We start from the raw sequence: 20,061 nt of genomic DNA, 5'->3' as shown, positions 1-20,061 counted from the left end.
GTCGCTCCGGCTCTCTGGGGAGGGGGCGCCGCGGGCTGCGGTCCCACTGCAGAGGGTTGTTCGCTGCGGGTGCGACCGAGGCGGCTTCCCGGCTGCCGGGGCGCCCGGCCCCACGAGCCGCCCCCTGACCTCGGCAGCAGGGTCGCCGGGCACCCCCGCGCCCTCGGTAAGTGAGGGACCGCGAGGGGGTGGCAGGGAAGGGGGCCTGGACCAGGGTCAGGTCCCCTGGCCGCCTGCGCGGCGGGGTGGGCGCCCGCAACCCGGGTCCCCGCGGTGGCCACGGTAAGAACCGGGGGAGGGTCGTTCGTCCTCCGGAATCTCCAGCCGAGTCAGCTGTGCCCACCTACCCTCTTCGCGTTACCGCTCGTCCTGATAGCAGGGGTGGCGGGGACCGCTTTTCCTTCCTTGCCCTAGTTTGAGGGAAATGTGATTTGGGGTCCCTGGCCTTTGTAATTGTGCACATAGCCTGAAGCAGGGCTCTCTGCCCCACGCCCCCGGCACTTTCCTTTTTGAGTACTTTGTCGTGCGCTCCAGCACCTGCCCCGCGGCGCGTCCTGCCGGACGAGACGCCGTCCCCCGGCGGCCCGCCTCCGGCCCCGGGAGAGTCCCCGCTTTCCTCGCGGAGGGCTTGCTCTTTCCTCCGAGCTTCTCTGCTCAAGGAGAAGAGCCGCGTTTGACTTGCGATTCTGTCAGGAAATGACAACAGGGACTTTAGGATAACTGCGGCGGCCAAAGTACCCTGCTGGCTAAGGAGGAATCCTCCGCAGACTATCGTTCTTCAAAGTTGTAGTGTCTACAGATAGTATTTCCCCCCTTTCAGTTAGGTTTGGGGGATTTGTTTTCTTTCTACCAAGTTACCCGTTCAAGTGAGCTTCTCAGGCAGTTGTCTTTGGGCAATCCAGGGCAATTTCAAATCATACCGTCTTAGACATGGCCAATTTCAATATTTCTATTAGTTATACATCCCCTGGTTGGTGAACACGCTTAGGTGCTGAGAACTCCAGGACATGAGAAGACTTAGCAGTAATCAGCTGTGGTTCTAGGACTACGGAAGCATCGTGCAAGGAGGGACACTGTCCAGTATTCATATTTTATTTAGTTCCATCGCTGTTCTCCGACGACCCTGTCCTTCTGTCATGGGCATCCAGTATGCACCTCCAACCTAAGGGAATACTGAGATCATAAACCGATTTGCAGAGTTCCAGTTCCTTTTGTGGTTCATAGAATCAAGAGCTGCCCAAAGAAACCTGCAGTGCTAAAGGATTTACATAAAAATAGTACAAGGAAAGAGTCCCCTTGCTAATTTTAGAAGAGCAACAAAAATTCATATTTTTGTTAAGATCATCTCCTCACATCTGTGGTCATTGGTGCTGTCACGCTAGTCTGTGGATTAATTTTATATTTATATATAACTAATCAGTTTGCCAGTCACAAAGCTTAGCAATTATCTTTGGATCTCTAATTAGTTCCAGAACCAGGAAAACAAAATATAAGGAATTTCAGAAGCTTGATTTTAAAATAACAAGAACCCAGTCTAGTCTTGGTTCATTTATGAGTTCATGGGCTGCATTATGGTTAAATAACCATAAAACATTTTTGACTAGTGAATCCAGTGCAGATTAGTATCTCCAAATAATTCATTTTCCTGAAAATTGCTCACTTTCAGAGCATGGCCTTCAGAAACATGCAATATTTGGTTGAATCCAGTCTCTGTTACGTACCAGCTGTGTAATCTCAGGCAAGTTACTTGACTGTCTTGTGCCTCAGTTTCTTCCTCTGTAGATGGTGATACCAGCACCTCCTCACTGTGTGATGTTGTGGGGAAGATTAGAGACGTATGTAAAAGTGCTTAGCCATCCCTAATGCACAGATGCTGCTCAATAAATGTTAGTTTTTTATTTATTCTCATTCACTCTTACTGACCTTTGACTTTTGAACAGTAGATACTTAGGGGGGGAAATGTCAAAATTACACAACTAAATTTAAGAGTGAGGAATGATGATGATGTTAAATTTCCCAAGAGTATGTATAAAAAGTAGCACCTCCCTGATGGAACATACATTTTTAGAACAGAAACCTTATGGTAGAATGGAAAGAACATTGGAGAGGCAAAGTCTTCAGTTCTCACTCTGGCAATGACCTTCTCTAACTGTAGGGCTTTCAGCAGTCCAACCACCCACTCTGGAGCTCAATTCTTCATCTGGCTGGACTTGAAAAATCTCTAAAATCCTTTGCAGCTGTAGAATTCTTTATTGCATGTAATCAAAATGACCCTAGCTTGCTTATCACCTTGCCTTTCATTGTTTTGTTAATATTTGTTTGTTTGTTAACTTGGAATTGAGTCATAAGCATTCATAAAGACAGCACACTGAAAGAATTGGTATCAGATTTGCCAGTAATGCAAGATGAAGTTTTAACAGAGTAGAGGAAAATAAATTCACATGGGAATCTTTCTGATCTTTCAATTCTCCAGTTATTTTAGTAAGTTATTATATGGGAAACATGCCTGGCAGAATCATACACATCTGACAGAAATCTAGGAAATTGTTTTCCTGGAGGACAGTAGGCTGATGGTGAAATAAAATGCCACTCTCTTTTCTCTCATCAGGTTGATCCTTAAGTAAAATAAAAATCTATCCCATAAAGGGCTTTCATGAAGAAATTAAAGAGAGAAATTACAAGTAATAGAGAAACTAGGAATTGTACACTGGAGAAACCACCTAAAATAACTGTATGGAGTAAGACAAAAGGAGTGAATACATCTGGAAGAAATTTTTCTTTGTATGATATTTTTGCCCACTTTTCTGTCATAAAGTCTGCTAAGGAAGAAATAATATAGTTTTCTAGAGAACGAACAAGTGTAATGTAAACATGGAAGCGACAGTTTCTGAAATTCAAGTCGAAAGCAAGGACGAGAAGAGACCAACAGAAGTTAGTCCTCAAGATGAGCGGCAGGAGGAAAAAGCATCAATGCTTTGCTTCAAGAGAAGAAAGAAAGCAGCCAAAGAAATGAAGCCCAAAGCTAGCTCTAAAGCTGCTGGTGCAGCAAGAACCTGTCCCCCAGAAGCAGGAGCTTCTGATCAGCCACAGCCCCCTGGGGGGGCCTGGGCGTCAATCAAACGTCTTGTAACACACAGGAAAAGGTCAGCATCTTCAAAGCAGCAAAAGCCCTTTGAGGCTCAAGTGCAACCTGAAATCAGTGCTGAGGACACTGATCTTTCTAAGAAAAAGGCAAAATCCAGACTTAAGATTCCCTGCATAAAATTCTCAAAAGGAGAAAAAAGAAGTAGCCGTTCCAAAATTACAGAAGACTCCGACTGCAGCCTCAGAGTCCAGGGAGAGGCTGAACGTTTGGGTACAGAAGCTCTGACCATTCAATTGGATGACCAGGCAGCCACGCCCAAGTTGCCCCAGGACGTGAGTAAAGATGTCTCAGAGAAAGGGGGCGATGAGGTCTGTGAGCCAAATGTGAGCAACCGCACAGCTGCGCCTGGGGAAAAAGTGATTGCAGTGGAACTTGGGTCAGACACAGGGCATCCTGCCATCCACACGGGAACTCTAGTCCTTGAAAGAGATACTGAAACGACAGAGGAAGAACGAAGGGTTCAACCCCAGCAGGCAAGCCCGCTTGAAACTTCAGAAACACATCAACTACCGGTGGTTTCGGATGTTCCTCCCTTGCCTGCAATCCCAGATCAGCAAAGTGTGGAAGAGGCCAAAAACAATATCCTAGAAAGTGGACCAAATCAGAAACAGCACGAAAGTGAAGAGATTGTTGCTGAAGGGAGTGAGCCAAAAGATACTGAACTGAGCCAGGAATCAGAACTTAGAGGAAATGAGGTCACTGCAGAGAAACCAAAACCAGAAGAAAGCAAAAGAATGGAGCCGATTGCTATTATTATTACAGACACTGAAATCAGCGAATTTGATGTTAAGAAATCTAAAAACGTCCCTAAGCAATTCTTAATTTCAATTGAAAATGAGCAAATAGGGGTTTTTGCTAATGATAGTGGTTTCGAGGGTAGAACTTCAGAACAATACGAAACCCTCTTAAAAGAAACGGCTTCTTCTCTTGTCAAAAATGCTATCCAATTGTCTATAGAACAGCTGATTAATGAAATGGGCTCTGATGACAATAAAATAAACAATCTTCTGCAGTGACTTAATTTCCAGATCATGGGAGGAAAGAAAAAGCTTAATGCTGAATTATTTTACATATTTGTGGCATTTCTTATTCAGTAACAAATGAGAGGTTTATCATCTGTGGAATTTAAAGGTATAGCTCCAATCCAGAAGTGCTAAAGAATTAAATATATAAAACCCTTCCTCCCCCTGAGATGTAGTCACTTCTGGATGAGAGGGAGCCTGTACAGATTGCACTGCACAGTGACATACAGGGAGTTGCAAAAATGACATGTGGAGATTGGGGTGCTTGGGGAAGGAAGCTGTATTAATTGAGCACTTAACGGTGTGACGTAAAACTCTCTTCTGCTCTCTGATGTCACAAAGCCTGGTTTCCCTTTGATAGTTCAGTCCTGTGAATAGGTAAACCTCACATTCGATTTTCAAAACTTTTTTTTCCCTCAGTGCACTTTTATGTTTAAAATGGTGAATTAGGTGAGCTGTTTTTGTGTACATGTGATTTATAGTTGTTACAGACTCATAGGCAGTAGTCGTACCTCAAAATAATATTGCCTCTTCCAAATTTCAGCAGAAATTTGTGCATATTTGAATTAAACTTGAGTGTTTCTCTAGTCCTGCTTAAATACTATACAAAAGCTATTCACGATTTACTTCAAACAGACATAATTACCAAGTGCAAACTTGTAGACACAGGTAGGGCATTTTCCCTCTCCATCTTCTGCCTCCAGCAGACCTGTATAAAGCCATTTCTGCATGGGGTCGGCTACTGAAGAGTTTAGAAACGAAACCCAAAAAGCTAAACAGCAACAGCAAAAACAAAAAGAGTGAGATCATTGTTTTCCATCCAGGGGAAGGCAAACTGCCCCAGATAACATAGGGTTCATCTTACAGGATTGCTTCTCTGGAGACCACATTCATCAACTCTCCTCAAAGAGGGAACATGAATTCAAAGCCAGCCTGGCAGTTAAAGGTACTAGGAAATCATAATAACTGAATGAAAATATTACTCATTCTTGACCAAGAAGGAGCCAAGTACATAGCTGAATAGAAAGTGCAAAGTTATCGCTAAAGCACATTGTATTTTAAATATCAGTGTTCTCTCATTGTGCCTATGTGTTGAGATACCAGGAACAAACATTTTACATGGATTTTGAAAAGTAACTTTTTCATCAGTATTTTCAATCCAGCTAATCCCTTACAAAAAAAAATGAACTTAATGTAATAATAACAAGGGCTCATTTGCATTTTATTTGGTATTTAAATCATTGATCTCATTAATGATTGCTGTATTTTTTGAAAAAGTAATTCCATTTTGATCTTTGCTTGTGTCACATGGCCATAATACTTCAGTACACTTCCCTACCTCACAGGTAAAGATTCAAACTGTGGAGTCCCCCACTAAGTGTCAGCATTACTCCGAAAATGGATGAAGTATGAAGAACTAGCCATTTGAAATTGAGTTGTAAGGTATTTGTTAAAGAATATTCATACATTCTTGGGGAAATGAGTGCATATTGGGTGATTGGAAATGATCTAGGTGACTTCCAGCATTATCATGTATAGAAGGTATGTGCTAATTTGTCCTATGGAACCTTCTTCATTTCTTGCTGTGAGTACCTCTTGGGGCCTCTGGCAGAAAAACCTAATCTGACTTTGGAACTGAACCAAATAATGGATATTATTAGCAAGATTCTTTCCTGAGGTGCAAAATTATCCCCCCAGACTTTCCTGCCTTCATGCCTATAACCTTGGGAGCAGAAACCCACAAAAATCCTTCAATTTGGCAACATGAAAGTGGATTTTCAAAACACATGACCCAAGAATGAATTTCTTTCAGTATACAATTTTTAAGCATTTAAAAAAGACTGCTAAGTCATTCTCCCTAAATCTACTCTTTTTCATTCACTCTGTGTGGTGCTAATGGACTTGGATGGCTACCAGCTACCAGCAAATATCAGATCATATTTAAAAGTGAACAATTGTTAAAAACCTGATCAAAGTTGGTGCGTTTTAACAGTGTTTTGAAGAATCCTGTCTTCATTTACCACAAGAATGGCTTGCATTGTAAACTTTTTAGTAATCTCTCATAAATGAGTACAGAGCACAGCACTTGCCAGTGATTGAAAATAGTTTGGAAGGTTTAGGCATATTTCTTTGGGAGTTTTAAAAACATGTGAGACAAATATGTGTAATTATTTTTGTTAAAGAAAAAACACTTCCTCTAGTCCTAGGTTTGTACTTTTCTTTTCCACTACGGTTTGATATATATTTTTGGTTAGATGTATTATAATTGATTGTTTCTGTGGTAAGATGTATACTCTACTTGCATTCATCTTAAGTGGTTTTTCCTTAATCTTTCCTATTCAGAATATCTGGTGAGTTAAGTAAGTAGGATTCCAGTTTGAAAAAGGAATCCAGAAATTAATTGGTCTCCATCTGAATACACCTGCCACATGGCCAAATCCTATGAAATGAATTCTAAGGTGGTCCAGACTGTATTCTGTAGAAACAAGCAGGAATCAGATAACTTGAAAGCCTCTTATATAAAATGTTTCATTTCGGTTGTATTTATTTTAAGCAATTCGACCGTATACACCAGACAGTAAATGAATTTAAGTAGGTTCCTATTTAATTCATATCCATCTGACATGATTAAAATGATCACTTAAAAGGCGATTCAATAACGCTACATTAATTTTAACTTGAATTTGCTGTGGTATAAATCCTACTTTTAATGAACATTTATTAATTAGTTGGGATTCAGTTTCTCTTTGAGCTTAGGTGGGTTGGTTTACTGGATGCTTGTTAATTTTTTCACCATATTATCTTCCCCCTTTTAAGACTCAAGTATTATTCACTTTGCTTTACAACCCAGTGAATATGAAAACCCTCTCTTATTTTCTGTAGCACTATTCACTTAACATTTTCTCAAAGTACTTTATAGGATATAAAAATAGTACTGGGTAACATCAAGTAAAGGCAGCAGAAAACAAAAGAACTTTCAAACAGAAATTATGTTCCCTGCCACCTCCTCCACTTCAAAGAATAATAAGCATGTGGCACAAATGGAGTTCTTCAGAAAAGCTATCTGCATAATTTTCTTTCAAGGTAACGCATTTGACAGCACAAAGATCTTAATTGGTCTACTATTTAGTGGAGTCTAAGAAACTCTGATTTATTTCTGAGAGATTATCTTATTTCACCAGTATTTGTGAAAAGCCTTACTGCTAAAGGCCATTTCGTCATGGGAGGGCACCAGTCAAGTGGGCTTCTGCATGCAATCCAGAGTTAACTTCGTAAATGTTTAACTTCCAGTTGCCTTATTTTTTATAGTTATGCGTTAATTTGCAGGGGTGGGGGGTGTACAGCAGAATTTTTTACATAATTGTCACGCTTTAGAATCCCATTGTTTGGAAAGATCTTTTAACCTCAACTTTATTGAGATACGTAGTCTTTCTAATTTCATCTGATACTCGGTACATCAGAGGTTGACTTTTATGCCTCCCATTTCTGCCTTTTTTTAAAGTCCTCATTTACGGTTCTGGGTTCTTTAGGTCCCAATTCCTATGATGTCTTATTGTGTAACATCAAGTTTCTTATTATACGGAATTCAAAATGTCGATCAATAGTACACTATATGATACATTTTTGAAAAAAAGTTCTCGCAATCCTTATTTAGTTACAAAAATTAAACAGAAGGAAGCTACATGAAATTTAGATGTCCTGATTAAATTCAATTTGGTTCAACATGTGTTGGGTATAACATATGCCCAGCACTGTTTGGTGAACGAGACGGGCTCCCAGCCCTCCAAGAGCTCAATCCAGGCAAGCAGCGACCTCGGGAACTGAGGCCGGGATGAAGTAAGGCAGAGGGTCACAGGCAGCGCAGCATCACGGGTACCGGAGAGGGGAGAATAAAGAGACGCTGGCTCATTCGTCCAGTGGAGGGGGGGGGGTTCATCATCTAAATCCAGGGACAGTTTGAAAAAGCATTCAGTTTCTAAATAGTTACACAGTTATATTCATTATGATTTGTGAACAGGTGCAGAAAAAAGCCTGCATAATGTTACATATTTATAGTAGTTCTTTGTCTGTAAAAAATGTTAAGTGGATGAGCTATTACGAAAGTAAAAATTCCATTTTGTATTTCACATTAAAATTAGTTCTATAGGACTGTGGATCAGATGCTAATATTAAAGAAATACTCTGTAGAAAAAAAGGTTTCAACCTGAATTAATATATGTACTATTAATATAGAATAAATGTTATATTGGCTCATGCTTATTTTATTTACCTAATCATTTAAGAGAAATTTGGTATATTATGTTTATTTCCTAAAAGTATAAAGATCGCACTGATGAAACTACTGACTTAGCGTTACCAGGAGTTCTGCCCTGCTGGTTGGGTGTTGGACGGGTGTTACAATGATCTGCCTAGAAGAGCCCACCTGCAGGGGCTCCTGGGTGGCCCACAGTCCGTTAAGCAGTTAAGTGTCTGACTTCTTGGTTTCGACTCAGGTCATGATCGCACAGTTCGTGTGTTCGAGTCCTGTATCAGGCTCTGCGCTGACAGTGGGGAGCCTGCTTGGGATATTCTGTCTCTCTGCCTCTCATCTGTTCATGTGTTCCCTCTCTCTCTCTCTCTCTCTCTCTCTCTCTCTCTCTCTCTCAAAATAAATAAACTTAACAGGAGAAACCTAAGAAGGACCAGGACAAGGGGAAGAGGGAAAGAGAGTTGGGGAGAGAGAGGGATGCAAAACTTGAGAGACTACTCTGAATACTGAAAATGAACTGAGGGTTGAAGGGGAAGGGGGAGGGGGGAAAAGAGGTGGTGGTGATGGAGGAGGGCACTTGTGGGGAAGAGCACTGGGTGTTGTATGGAAACCAATTTGACAATAAACTATTTAATAAATAAATAAATAAGCTTAAAAAAAAAAGAGCCCACTTACAGCAAAGAGAAACACAAACACCTCAAACTTGAATTCCATTTCATTGAACTATCTATCCATCTAAAGGGCATTTTGGGGGACACCTGGGTGGCTCAGTCGGTTAAGCATCCAACTTCGGCTCAGGTCATAATCTCGTGGTTCATGGGTTTGAGCCCCGCGTCGGGCTCTGTGCTGACAGCTAGCTCGGAGCCTGGAGCCTATCTTCAGATTCTGTGTCTCCCTCTCTCACTGACCCTTCCCTGCTTGCTCTGTCTCTCTGTCTCTCAAAAAATGAATGAAATAAATAAAGGGCATTTCTGACTTTGATGCCATCTATAAATGTGTCAAAAGTGCACTGATTTTCATCCTCTCTATACTCATTAGTTGTTTTTCTACATTATATTAACCTAATAATCGTTAGTAATCTTTATGGTTTTCCAAATAATTAAGGAATCTTGATATGAAAATGCTTAAATTATTCAAATGTTGCTGCTAAAGCTGGGTGTTTCAAAAGTTCTGTTTACAGAGACACTGATTATATTCCCCTAACATTGGCAGCCCTGTTTTTCCTTAAGCACAGCGCAGTGGTAATAATTGGGCTTCTATTAAAGATTGTTCTTTCTAAATCTTGGGACCAGTTTAAAGTTGACTGTGTCTGGGGCACTTTGCTGGCTCAGTTAGTAGAGCATGTGACCCTTGATCCCAGGGCCATGAGTTTGAGTCCCACTTTGGGTGTGGAGATTACCTTAAAAAGAAAATAGAGTAGTGTCCTAAAACTAAAATGTGTTCCAAAGCAATATGTCTTACTAATGTATATAGTATATAGGGTATTTTGCAGAATTAAAAAATTCTTATTAAATCATAATTCTATTGTAAAAGAAAGATATTCCACCTTTGCAAGACTTGCTTTCACAGGCAATTCTGTGAATCTTTTTTTTAGACCCACCATTACTGCTAAAGTCTGGACTCCCTGACCCCTTTGTGAGTGCCTGCCCCAGCCGAAGGCCTCAGATCATGAAGGCTTGAGTTTCTGAGAGTGTTGTCCAACTAAGGATTTTTTCACTTCATTGGGACAGTGAAGGTCAAGGGCCTTTTTCTTCTTTTTAGGTAGGCTACACACTCAACATGAAGCCCAACACAGGGCTTTGAACTCATGACCCTGAGATCAACAGTTGGACACTTAACCGACTGAGCCACTCAGATGCCCCGATTCTTTGACTTTATGATCATGTGAAAGCAACATGCAGTCAGTAGTAACCATGCTTGGAATTTTGGATTTTGATCTTTCCTAGACTAACAGTAATAGGATCCTCTGTCGTGGTGCTAGGTGGCAACAGCCACAATTCACATTCAACCACGTGATCATAAGGGTCAATAACTGATACATTTAATTTCTATACTCATACAACCATTGTTTTTCACCCCCAGTACAGTATTCAATAAATTACATGAAATATTTAATACTTTTATATTAAATAAACCTACTAAATAGGTTCTTTGTTAGATAGTTTTTCCCAAAGTAGGCTAACGTACGTGTTCTGAGCTATGTTTAAGGTAACTAGGCTAAGCTATGATATTCAGTGGGTTTAGCATATTAAATGCATTTTCAACTTGGGATATTTTCAATTTACAGTGGGTTTATTAGGACATAAGCCCATCACAAGTTGAAGAAGATTATATGTATTTGTACATGAGCACACTACACATCTGCAGAAAATCCTCAGCAAAGCTGGGCACAGGTGCCATGAATAATTAAAGAAAACCTAGATGAGTGGAGGATGGTGTGGTGGCTCCCAGCCTAGAAAAGTCCCAAACTGAAACTTGTCTCTGTAGGGGTGCCTGGGTGGCTTGGACAGTTGAGTGTCCAGCTCTTGGTTTTGGGCCCAGGTCATGGTCTCAGGGTTATGGGATCAAGCCCTGTGTTGAGCTCCATGCTGACAGTGTAGAACCTGCTTGGGATTTTCTCTCTCCCTCTCTCTCTGCCCCTCCCCCACTTACGTGCTCATGCATGCTCTCAAAATAAACAAACTTAAAAAGAAAATTATAAATTCCAGCTCATAACAGCAATGGTGGTGATGTGCAGCATTTTCTGCACATTAGCAAGACAAGATGCACTTCCTCTATTGACTCATTTTGTGGCTAAACTCAAATAGGACTTTCAGCCTTGATTTTTTATTGCTGTGCAATTATGGGGCAAGGATTCAGCTTTTCACAGCTGTACTTATGGCCATGAAACCCAGACCTTCCACTTCTGAACTCAGGGAGGTGGGGGACACAGGGTGACACAAAAGTCATTTGTATACTTGTACTCGAACCTTTTATTCCCAAATCTGTATTGTGACATCTGTACCTTCGGAGCACAGGAAGTTCTAGTCAGTATGGCTACAAGGCATCTCCGGACCACATCTGTGATTAGTCAGTCAGTCACAACTACTGCAGCTATAGGGACGCATGCTCAGATCCATCAAGTAGCCTCATATGTAAATTACAATGCAGACGCTCCCTGTGGAACAGCCATTTATGGCATAAAAACTTCAACTATTGCCTTTCTTTAAAGACATCATCCAAAACGGAAGCATTTCCATCCTCCTGACCTAGTTAGAACTATCCTTCTATTCTGGGTAAGGCTGAGATGTTCAGAGTGCCAAAACACTAGGTCACCACTCGATTCCAGTAAAAAAGTCACTAGGCTCAGCTAAGATGTTCAATGGGTTAAATGTATGAAATGTGTTTTATAATCTTTTATCCGGATGTGCCACAAACAGCCTTCTCAGCAGTTGCATTGATTTCATAGTGAATTTACTTAGAATTGTCTGTTTAGTTTTATGGGTTTCTTTTATACCCTTCATGTCTGCCTGATGTGTTTCTTCTGATCTGTGGAAGTTTAATAGTGAATGGTAATCATTATATATAGTAAAATCCACTCTTCCTTGTGCACAGTTCTACAGATTTTGACATAGTCGTGTCACCTAGGAAGTCTTTTTTTCTTATTCTGATTTCATTATTTTTTTAATACCACATGTGTATTTTAGGTTAATTTCCTGACTGCATCAGTGGAAACTGCTACTTCACTGCAGAAATTCAAAATAAGGGCTTCTTAAGCCCTATGTTTAAACCAAGAAGGGAAGGCAAGGCTGCCATGCACCGCTGTGCAAGGTGCACCGCTCCACTGCAGGAGCAGTCACTCCAGGGAGTGGCGCCCCCTCGCGTCTGTTGTGTATGATCTACATGGCCATACGTGGTGGCTCTGAATATAGCCACCAGTTTGAGAGATCTGCAAAACTGTGATGGTGTTAACAGTGAAACAGGAGATGTTTAAAATAAAAAAGGAGGCTTCCATTTATATGCCTTTCCTCCCACATTTTAAAAGATTGTGATGGAAGGCAAGAACCACCAAGCTCATAGCACCAGACTTTGCACATATGTGTAAGAAGGGCAATGCTGCAAAATGAGAAGTGGTCCAGATTTAAAAAACAAAAAACAAAAAACAGACGTTCTGCTGGATTCTCTGGTCTGCATTTTGAAAGCTTTTCTCTTACCTTTGCAAATGTTATGTCCTTCTAAAGAACCACCATATATTCTTTAGATGTTTCTCCCTATGAGGTACTTAGAACAAATGCCAACTACCAAAAAAAATTTTTTTAATTTAAATTAGATATTTACCTACATATGGTTTGGACAAAGTACCATATGGATCCCACTACAGAAAAATGTGGCAAAGCTAAACTCAGAAGACCCCATTCTTCCAGGGCCTATTAGGTCTGCATGAATCTAACTAACATGGACCTTCCAGAAATTCAGACAGACCAGACCAGGGGTAACAACGACAGCTGATGACAGCCACCTCCTCAGGCTTCCTTCCCACATGAGCCCCTCCCACAATTCCCAGGAGAGCAAAGACCAGTTCAGGTGTGCAGACAACCCTTTCCAGGGAAGTGCTGTCCCTTCAGATTTCTGGCACGAAAAGACACCATAGTTTTTTAATACTTCAAAGGAAGATACTTTATTTCTATTATTTTGATACAACATCACCAAGTTGTTTCAATGAAAAAAGTTTCAACACTGTATAAACAATGGAAGATAATTTATCTGACAGGAGGTGGGTTCATTCTCCAAACTGGCTACTCAGCTGTAAATGAACTTAAAAGAAGCATTTAGTGATTAGATACAAAGTTCTAGGGTAATAATAATAATACTGCAAGCAGAAATAATGGAAAGAAAAAGAGGGCACAGTGCACTCACTCAGCATTGGAAGGCAAGAAGAGTTGAAGGCAAAAGAACTCTATTAAAGAAGTCTCAGTTTTCTCAGAAAATGGAACTGGTTGGAAGGAAGTGAGGGAAGAAAGGCAATAAACACCAGCTTAGGGGCGCCTGGCTGACTAGGTTGGAAAAGCATGTGACTCTTGATCTGGTGGTTGTGAGTTCCAGCCTCTCTGTGGGTGTAGAAATTACTTAAACAAATGAAACAAACAAACAAAAAACAACCCACCAGCTTAGAAAATCAGTTGTTGAGCCATCGTTAAAAAGGAAATTCCAGAAAATAATATATAGGCCAACCTCACAGGACGTGAATGTGAGGAAAGGAAACAGGAGTCAAGAAGCAAAGGAATATTTACTCAAATGTCCCTGGATTTACCTCTTGACTAGGCAGGACACCCAAAACCGAGTTTGATGTCTAGTTATAAGAGCAAATGTGATGAGGACTAAAATTGCAAGGACTAACTGTTAAAGACAAGAATCCTCAGATAAGCTCAATGTAACAATCACAATAAGTGTTAAATTTAAAAAACCCAGCTGCTCCAATATTTACTTGTAAATTGGAAGCTTCTTGATCAAAGACAGAGGCCAAAATCCAGAGGTGCCCAACATATTATAGAATTCCAGGGAAATTCTTGTTAATCATGACTAAGACAAGACCCAGCAGTAGCTAAGTACCAAATAGTGAATTAAACAGTGATGCCAAATTTGACCCTCATATAAAATGGAGTTTTAAAAGATACATTGGTGCCACCTTTTGGCCAGATTAAAAATTTACACAAATTACAACCTACGATCTGTTAATTTCACAAAGAGACCTTGTAAGAGACATAGCTGTTTAATTCAACATGATGTGAAGATTTAAAACTGCCTTGTGGCTTAATACAACTGATTTTTAATCATTTTTTTTTATTTTTTAAGAGCTGGAATGGAAGATAATACAAATAGAGTTTGATTCTGAATGAACACATCTCATACTCTGAAAGTATTCCTGTAGTTCTTGACAACCATCACGAAACTTATTTTAAGCTTTTAGACCAGGATTAGTCACCCTCAGCATTACTGGGGCTGGATAATTATTTAGGGGGGGGTGTCTGTCTCCTTCACTGTGAGATGTTTAGCAGCATCCCTGGCCTCTACCCACTAGATGCCAGTAGCAACTTTCCCCTCCCCAAACCAACCCAGTTGTGACAACCAAAAACATCTCTACATTGTAAATGTCCCCATGGTAAGGGGGACCACCCTGTGTATGGTTAACCTGAAGTGTCAACTGGCCACAGGTGCTCAGATATTTGGACAAACATTATTCTGGGTGTTCTCTGGGTGAGATGAACATTTGAATCTGTAGACTGAGGAAAGCGGATTGCTCTCCCTTAAGTGAGTGGCCTGCATCCAGTCAGTTGAAGACTGAACGGAACAAAAAAGCTGACCCTCTGAGAGTAAAGGGAATTTCTCTTGCCTATTATTCTGGGACACTGGTCTTCTTCTGCCTTTGCGGGTCTCAAGCCTGCTGGCTTTTGGACTGGAATGACACCATTAGCCTTCTTCGGTCTCCAGCTTGTCAACTGTAGACCTTGGGACATCTCAGCTCCATATTTGTGTGAGTCAATTCTTTATAATCAATCAACCTCTCTCTCTGTCTGTACTACACACTGTTGGTTGTTTCTTTGGAGAACCCTGATTAATACATGCCGGTTTGAGAACCCCTGTTGTGGATAAGGTTACTAGAGAAAATAAGTAAACAGGGAAGAAAAAAAGAAGCAAAGCAGGGAACTACTGGGCAGTGGCTAGATATTACCTTTCTTTCCAGGATGGCAGCTGGAAAGCACTTGATTCGGACACGAATCTTCTATTAACACAGATTGGGCGTGTGGGTGGGTCAGCTGGTTATGCATCTGACTTCAGCTCAGGTCATAATCTCATGGTCTATGGGTTCGAGCCCTGCATCGGGTTCTGTGCTGAGCTCAGAGCCTGGAGCCTGCTTCACATTCTGTGTCTGCCTCTCTCTCTGCCCTTCCCCTGGTCGCATTCTGTCTCTCTTTCTCTCTCTTGAAATGAAATTAAAAAACATTTAAAAATGGGGCACCTGGGTGGCTCAGTCGGATGAGCCTCCGACTTCAGCTCAGGTCAGATCTCACATTCGTGGGTTCGAGTCCCGCGTCAGGCTCTGTGCTGATAGCTAGCTCAGAGCCTGGAGCCTGCTTCCGGTTCTGTGTCTCCCTCTCTCTCTAAACCTCCCCCTCTCATGCTCTGTCTCTCTCTGTATCAAAAATAAATTTAAAAAAAATTTAAAAATGAACAAAAAACACAGATTATGGTTGATAAGACCTGGGCTCGCGGGTGCACTTTTGCATCACACATCCAAGATGGTCACTGGCACAGAGACTTCCTTACCCCAGTGTTAGGAGGGCATTTGGCAGACACTGCTGTAAAACAAGAACACCGTCTATAAGCTGCACTTAAAAAAAAAGTTTTGTTTAGGATCAGGTCACATTCATTTATTCGTCATGATAAAATACATGAAATCCACTATTTTCATTCCAAATAGAGGATACAAAACTTCCTAAAATAATGTTTCTGAAGCAGAGTCACAGGACATAAAGTGGAAGAGGTCAGCCATACGATGTGCTTTCCGCTGCGGTCTCCTGAATTGGCCACATGTTACTTGTACTCGGAGGATTTCTTCTGTGGGCCCTCTTATTGCACACGTTGTTGAAATCCAAGTTTCCTTGAAACAATGTTAAGTTCATATTTGATCTACTCTGACATGACTTTATTTGGCACCAAATGGAAGAGCTGGTGGCAGTTGATGGCAAATGCATCGGAGCAGTTACCTACCAGCCAATCAAGGGTGGAACAGATACACGCTGAAGCAAAACGGCTTCTTCCAGGTCTTGAAGACAAATATCAGTTTGTGATTCCTTGTATTTAAGACACCCAGGCTTGGGACCGTATAATCTGACCAGTTATCAAACCGTCTTACCATACAAACATAGAAGTACAGCAAAGGACAATCATTTTACAGGTTTTACTCTTAGGAATTTAAAAATTAATTATAATAAAATACCTTACAGCTACACTTATCTTAAAACAAAGACACAGATTACATCATGAAAACTCTTCATGTAGCTTAGTTTGTTTACCTCAACTACCACTAAAAAATGACACTTGTCAAGAATCTGGGTTACAATACTAAGAATTTGCCTGGGCAGAAAAACATTCATGAAATTATACCATTTTGTAGACTCTCTCTTTCCATGATTAATAGGTATTTCCTTCAGTTTAAAGTGAGGCCTTTCCCATATTATTTTAATACAACATGATGAATAACTATGTTATTATCTGCACTCTATTTCTTGTCTCCATTTACTTTTTAGATGACCTACAGCAAAGAAATGAAAATGGTATTTTCTCCATTGCTTTTGTTCTTTGTTTTTTTCATGTGCAAACAATATGTTTGGGGGAACTTTCCATGAAGCTGAAATTGGCAAGGTCTTATTCCCAATAATGCCAGTGAACTAATATCCTCCTTCCTAAAGTCTAAAGAGAAATACTGCTGATTAAACTACAATAGAAATGGGATTCTCGCAACATTGCTGTTTCTAGAGTATTTCTAAAAAATGAAAGTAAGAACCGTGTCAAGTAACTATTGAGTATTACATAGTATATGACGGCTTCTAAGACTTCTAGAGTTTACAGGTTGGAATACCGAAGTTAATGGGTTTAGCTGCAGAACATATGTTTTCTTCATATGGTTGGTTTTTATAAATAATACTAAGAGAATTTAACACAATTCCTCACAACACCCCTGTGAGGTAGGGATTGCTTCTATCTCTACTGAGAAGTCAGAAAAATGGAGCAAGAAATAATACTCTCAAGATACATAAATCAAGAAATTTTGATTTTCTTATGAGACAGACTGCACTTATGAGTTCCAGAGTTCTGACAATATGCTAATAGGGACAAAGCCTGAAACAAGTCTGTCCTTCTCCAGAAAACTATATGTAGGATCTGGAAAGAAGAGAAAATGCTAAGTTGACCCAAGAAGAAACTGTCTGCTTCGTATTTGCCTCAGACATTAAGGTGCAGCTAGCATTTCCAGCTTAAGAGCTTGGTAACCATGCAAAGCATATAATATGGTTTACATATTATAGTTACAGCACATTTTACGATGATGTGGTCAAAACTAAAGGGTAGCTGGACGAACCGTTTTTCATACAAGTAGATTCTCTTACTAAGGAATCAAGTTTTAAAAAAATACACTCCGGGCACAGCATTAATCATATAGGTAACAGTTATTTTAAAAATATGCCTGTTGAATGAATGAAAAAAAAAGAAACTGGGGTCAGTTCCCACACCACTACTCACTGACTCCCTGGAACCCACCTGTTGGGGCTTTCTTCCTATAAAATGGAGTTAACAGTTTCCCACTGCCTAAAATAGAGAGCATATTATGAAGACTAAAGAAAGAACATTTGCTCTGAATTTCTAACATTAAAAGGAACTATCCAGATGAGAATAAAAATACAATTAATCATTATGTTCTTAACATCCAACAAGTATAGATCTCTATCAGCTATACTGTTGTCTGCCATGGCCAATCAGCCACAAGCTGATTAACAATTTCTCCAGACTCTGCCCTGAACAGTTACCCTACCCCTCAACTCATATGCACCCACAATCCCACCCTTTAGCTACACACTTCTTATGTCAAGGACTAACGACTGAGCAGGAAGAAAAGAACAGAGAAGGAAGAAATCAGAAAAACTGTTACCCTAAGGAGAAAAATAAAATTTTACTTGAAGACGAGCTGGGGAATATATCATGAATTGCCTAAAATACATGAAATCAATGTTAATATGCGTGCTCACCCTATGAGATGAGATCTTTTGAGGGCCGAGAAGTTTGAATAATGGTTTAAATGGCTGAAGTGTAAGATTAGATTAAGTTCTCACCCCCCATCCAAGGGCAACACATTTGTTTTTAGCCACTCCCAATGTAACTAATAACTACATAATAACAGCTAGTTAGATTTTATTCTCAACACATAACAATCCACCCCAGGAAGCTTGAGTCACTTCTGTTAGGGAGAAACTCAACTGCCTTAGACAATGGCTGGTGGTTTCTCCGTACAGCCTTCAAGAGAAACTTACCACTTCATAAGTCACCTAAACTCAGTGTTTACCCAGAGAAACCTTTGTACCCTTAGGATGGGCTGGATTACGCTTTGAGCTCCCTTCTGGCTCCACTCTGAGGCTGTCAGGAGATGTCCTCAGAAGGAGGCAGTCAATAAAGGCGCTCAGAGTTCTTGTATACAGTTAAATTGTAAGCCTCCCCAACCAGATTTATTAAAATGTCTGTGAGGCTTTGAATTTAACAGGGCAGCACGCAAAAAAAGACGAGGCTGTGTTAAAGCCTCTCTGCTTTGTTATTCTTGACTATCTCATCTTTGAAATTTAAACATTTCAGAAACAATTTAGATCTATCCTTTGTGGTGAAGTTCGACCCGTGATTCCCCAGCTACATAAAGCAGGACAATCCATCATTTAGTCGATCAATTTTAATTTTTCTGGTGTTTTAGCTTTGTAAGTTTCACTGTTATAAAAAGGAGCTAAGTTTATTCACAAAGGGAATGCTATCATGGATTTTCGACCTAGTTCTAGGACACTGGGTCTACTCTGCTAGTTTTATGGACCAGAAAAAAAATGGAAGCTGTGTCATTGAAAAATTACTTTTTCAAGTGATAGAAAATTAACATCAACTTAGGCAGCCTATAAGGAAAATCCTCTGACACTGAGGGTAGAAAGATAATTTGTATTTTATCATTTTTCTCTCTAAGGTGATGTAAACCTCTGGTCATAAAAATATCTCAAATTGCTCTTAAGATGTTTAAGAAAATATTCCAGATCAAGGTAACAACACTGGGTGTCAGTAAGGCAGATCAATCTGAAGCTCTGTCTCTATGTTTATCTACATGTATGAACATTTCTGTTTCTCTCCTTAGGATTTTGTTTTCATATTTGAATTTGCTCTGTTTCTCTGTTTTCAGTAAAATATTTTTTATTAAAAATGAGGTAAGCTCAATGTGAAAAAATAAATAAAAGCCATGTAAGATGCTACAGAGCTAATAAGTAAAAAGTGATTTTAAAACTACTCATGATTTGTTATAGCTATTCCCTAAGACAAAATTTTTATACATTATAACATATAGTTATGCATTAGAAATAACTAACTCCCTAGGAGGCAGAAAATATTATTTTTTATTATTTTAAAATTTAAAAAAACTTTTTTAACATTTATTTATTTTTGAGAGAGAGAAACACAGAGCATGAGCAGGGGACGGTCAGAGAGAGAGGGAGACACAGAACCCGAAGCAGGCTCCAGGCTCTGAGCTACCAGCACAGAGCCCGACGCGGGGCTCAAACCCACAAACAGCAAGATCGTAACCTGAGCCCAGGTTGGACACTCAACCAACTGAGCCACCAAGGCCCGTCGATTTCTGATTTCTTAATTGCGATTTATGAAAGGTTCACAGCTGTACTTAAAGGTTACATTTTAATAGCTGTGTGTATACTATATCCTACAGTAAGAAGACCCAATAATACCAACTTAAAACTATGGACAGTGCTCGCTTCGGCAGCACATATACTAAAACTGGAACCGTACAGAGAAGATTAGCGTGGCCCCTGCGCAAGGACACACAAATTCATGAAGCGTTCCATATTTAAAAAACA

General features: G+C 40.2%; 1 protein-coding gene and 1 non-coding gene across 3 annotated transcripts in view; both read left to right on the top strand.

Annotated features, from left to right (window-relative positions):
* AKAP5 (A-kinase anchoring protein 5) overlaps positions 1 to 8,427 on the top strand; it is a 13,147-nt gene extending 4,720 nt beyond the window's left edge. Inside the window, exons 1-2 of one of the 2 annotated variants that reach the window (XM_029951697.1) lie at positions 29 to 166; positions 2,609 to 8,427. In XM_029951697.1, coding sequence (XP_029807557.1) covers positions 2,872 to 4,161 — 1,290 coding nt within the window. In that variant the 5' untranslated portion in view covers positions 29 to 166; positions 2,609 to 2,871 and the 3' untranslated portion in view covers positions 4,162 to 8,427. Of the gene's footprint in view, positions 1 to 28; positions 167 to 2,608 lie in introns of those variants that run through there. The other variant, XM_029951696.1, reaches the window with a different exon arrangement.
* An 11,524-nt stretch (positions 8,428 to 19,951) lies between these two features.
* LOC115303106 lies at positions 19,952 to 20,055 on the top strand. Its single transcript, XR_003913822.1, has one exon. It is a non-coding gene; the product is annotated as a U6 spliceosomal RNA (small nuclear RNA).
* The last annotated feature ends 6 nt before the right edge of the window (positions 20,056 to 20,061 follow it).

This window comes from Suricata suricatta, chromosome 9 (genome assembly GCF_006229205.1).
Source record: "Suricata suricatta isolate VVHF042 chromosome 9, meerkat_22Aug2017_6uvM2_HiC, whole genome shotgun sequence".
NCBI classification, from domain to species: Eukaryota; Metazoa; Chordata; class Mammalia; order Carnivora; family Herpestidae; genus Suricata; species Suricata suricatta.
This window is presented reverse-complemented; position numbering and strand designations above follow the sequence as displayed.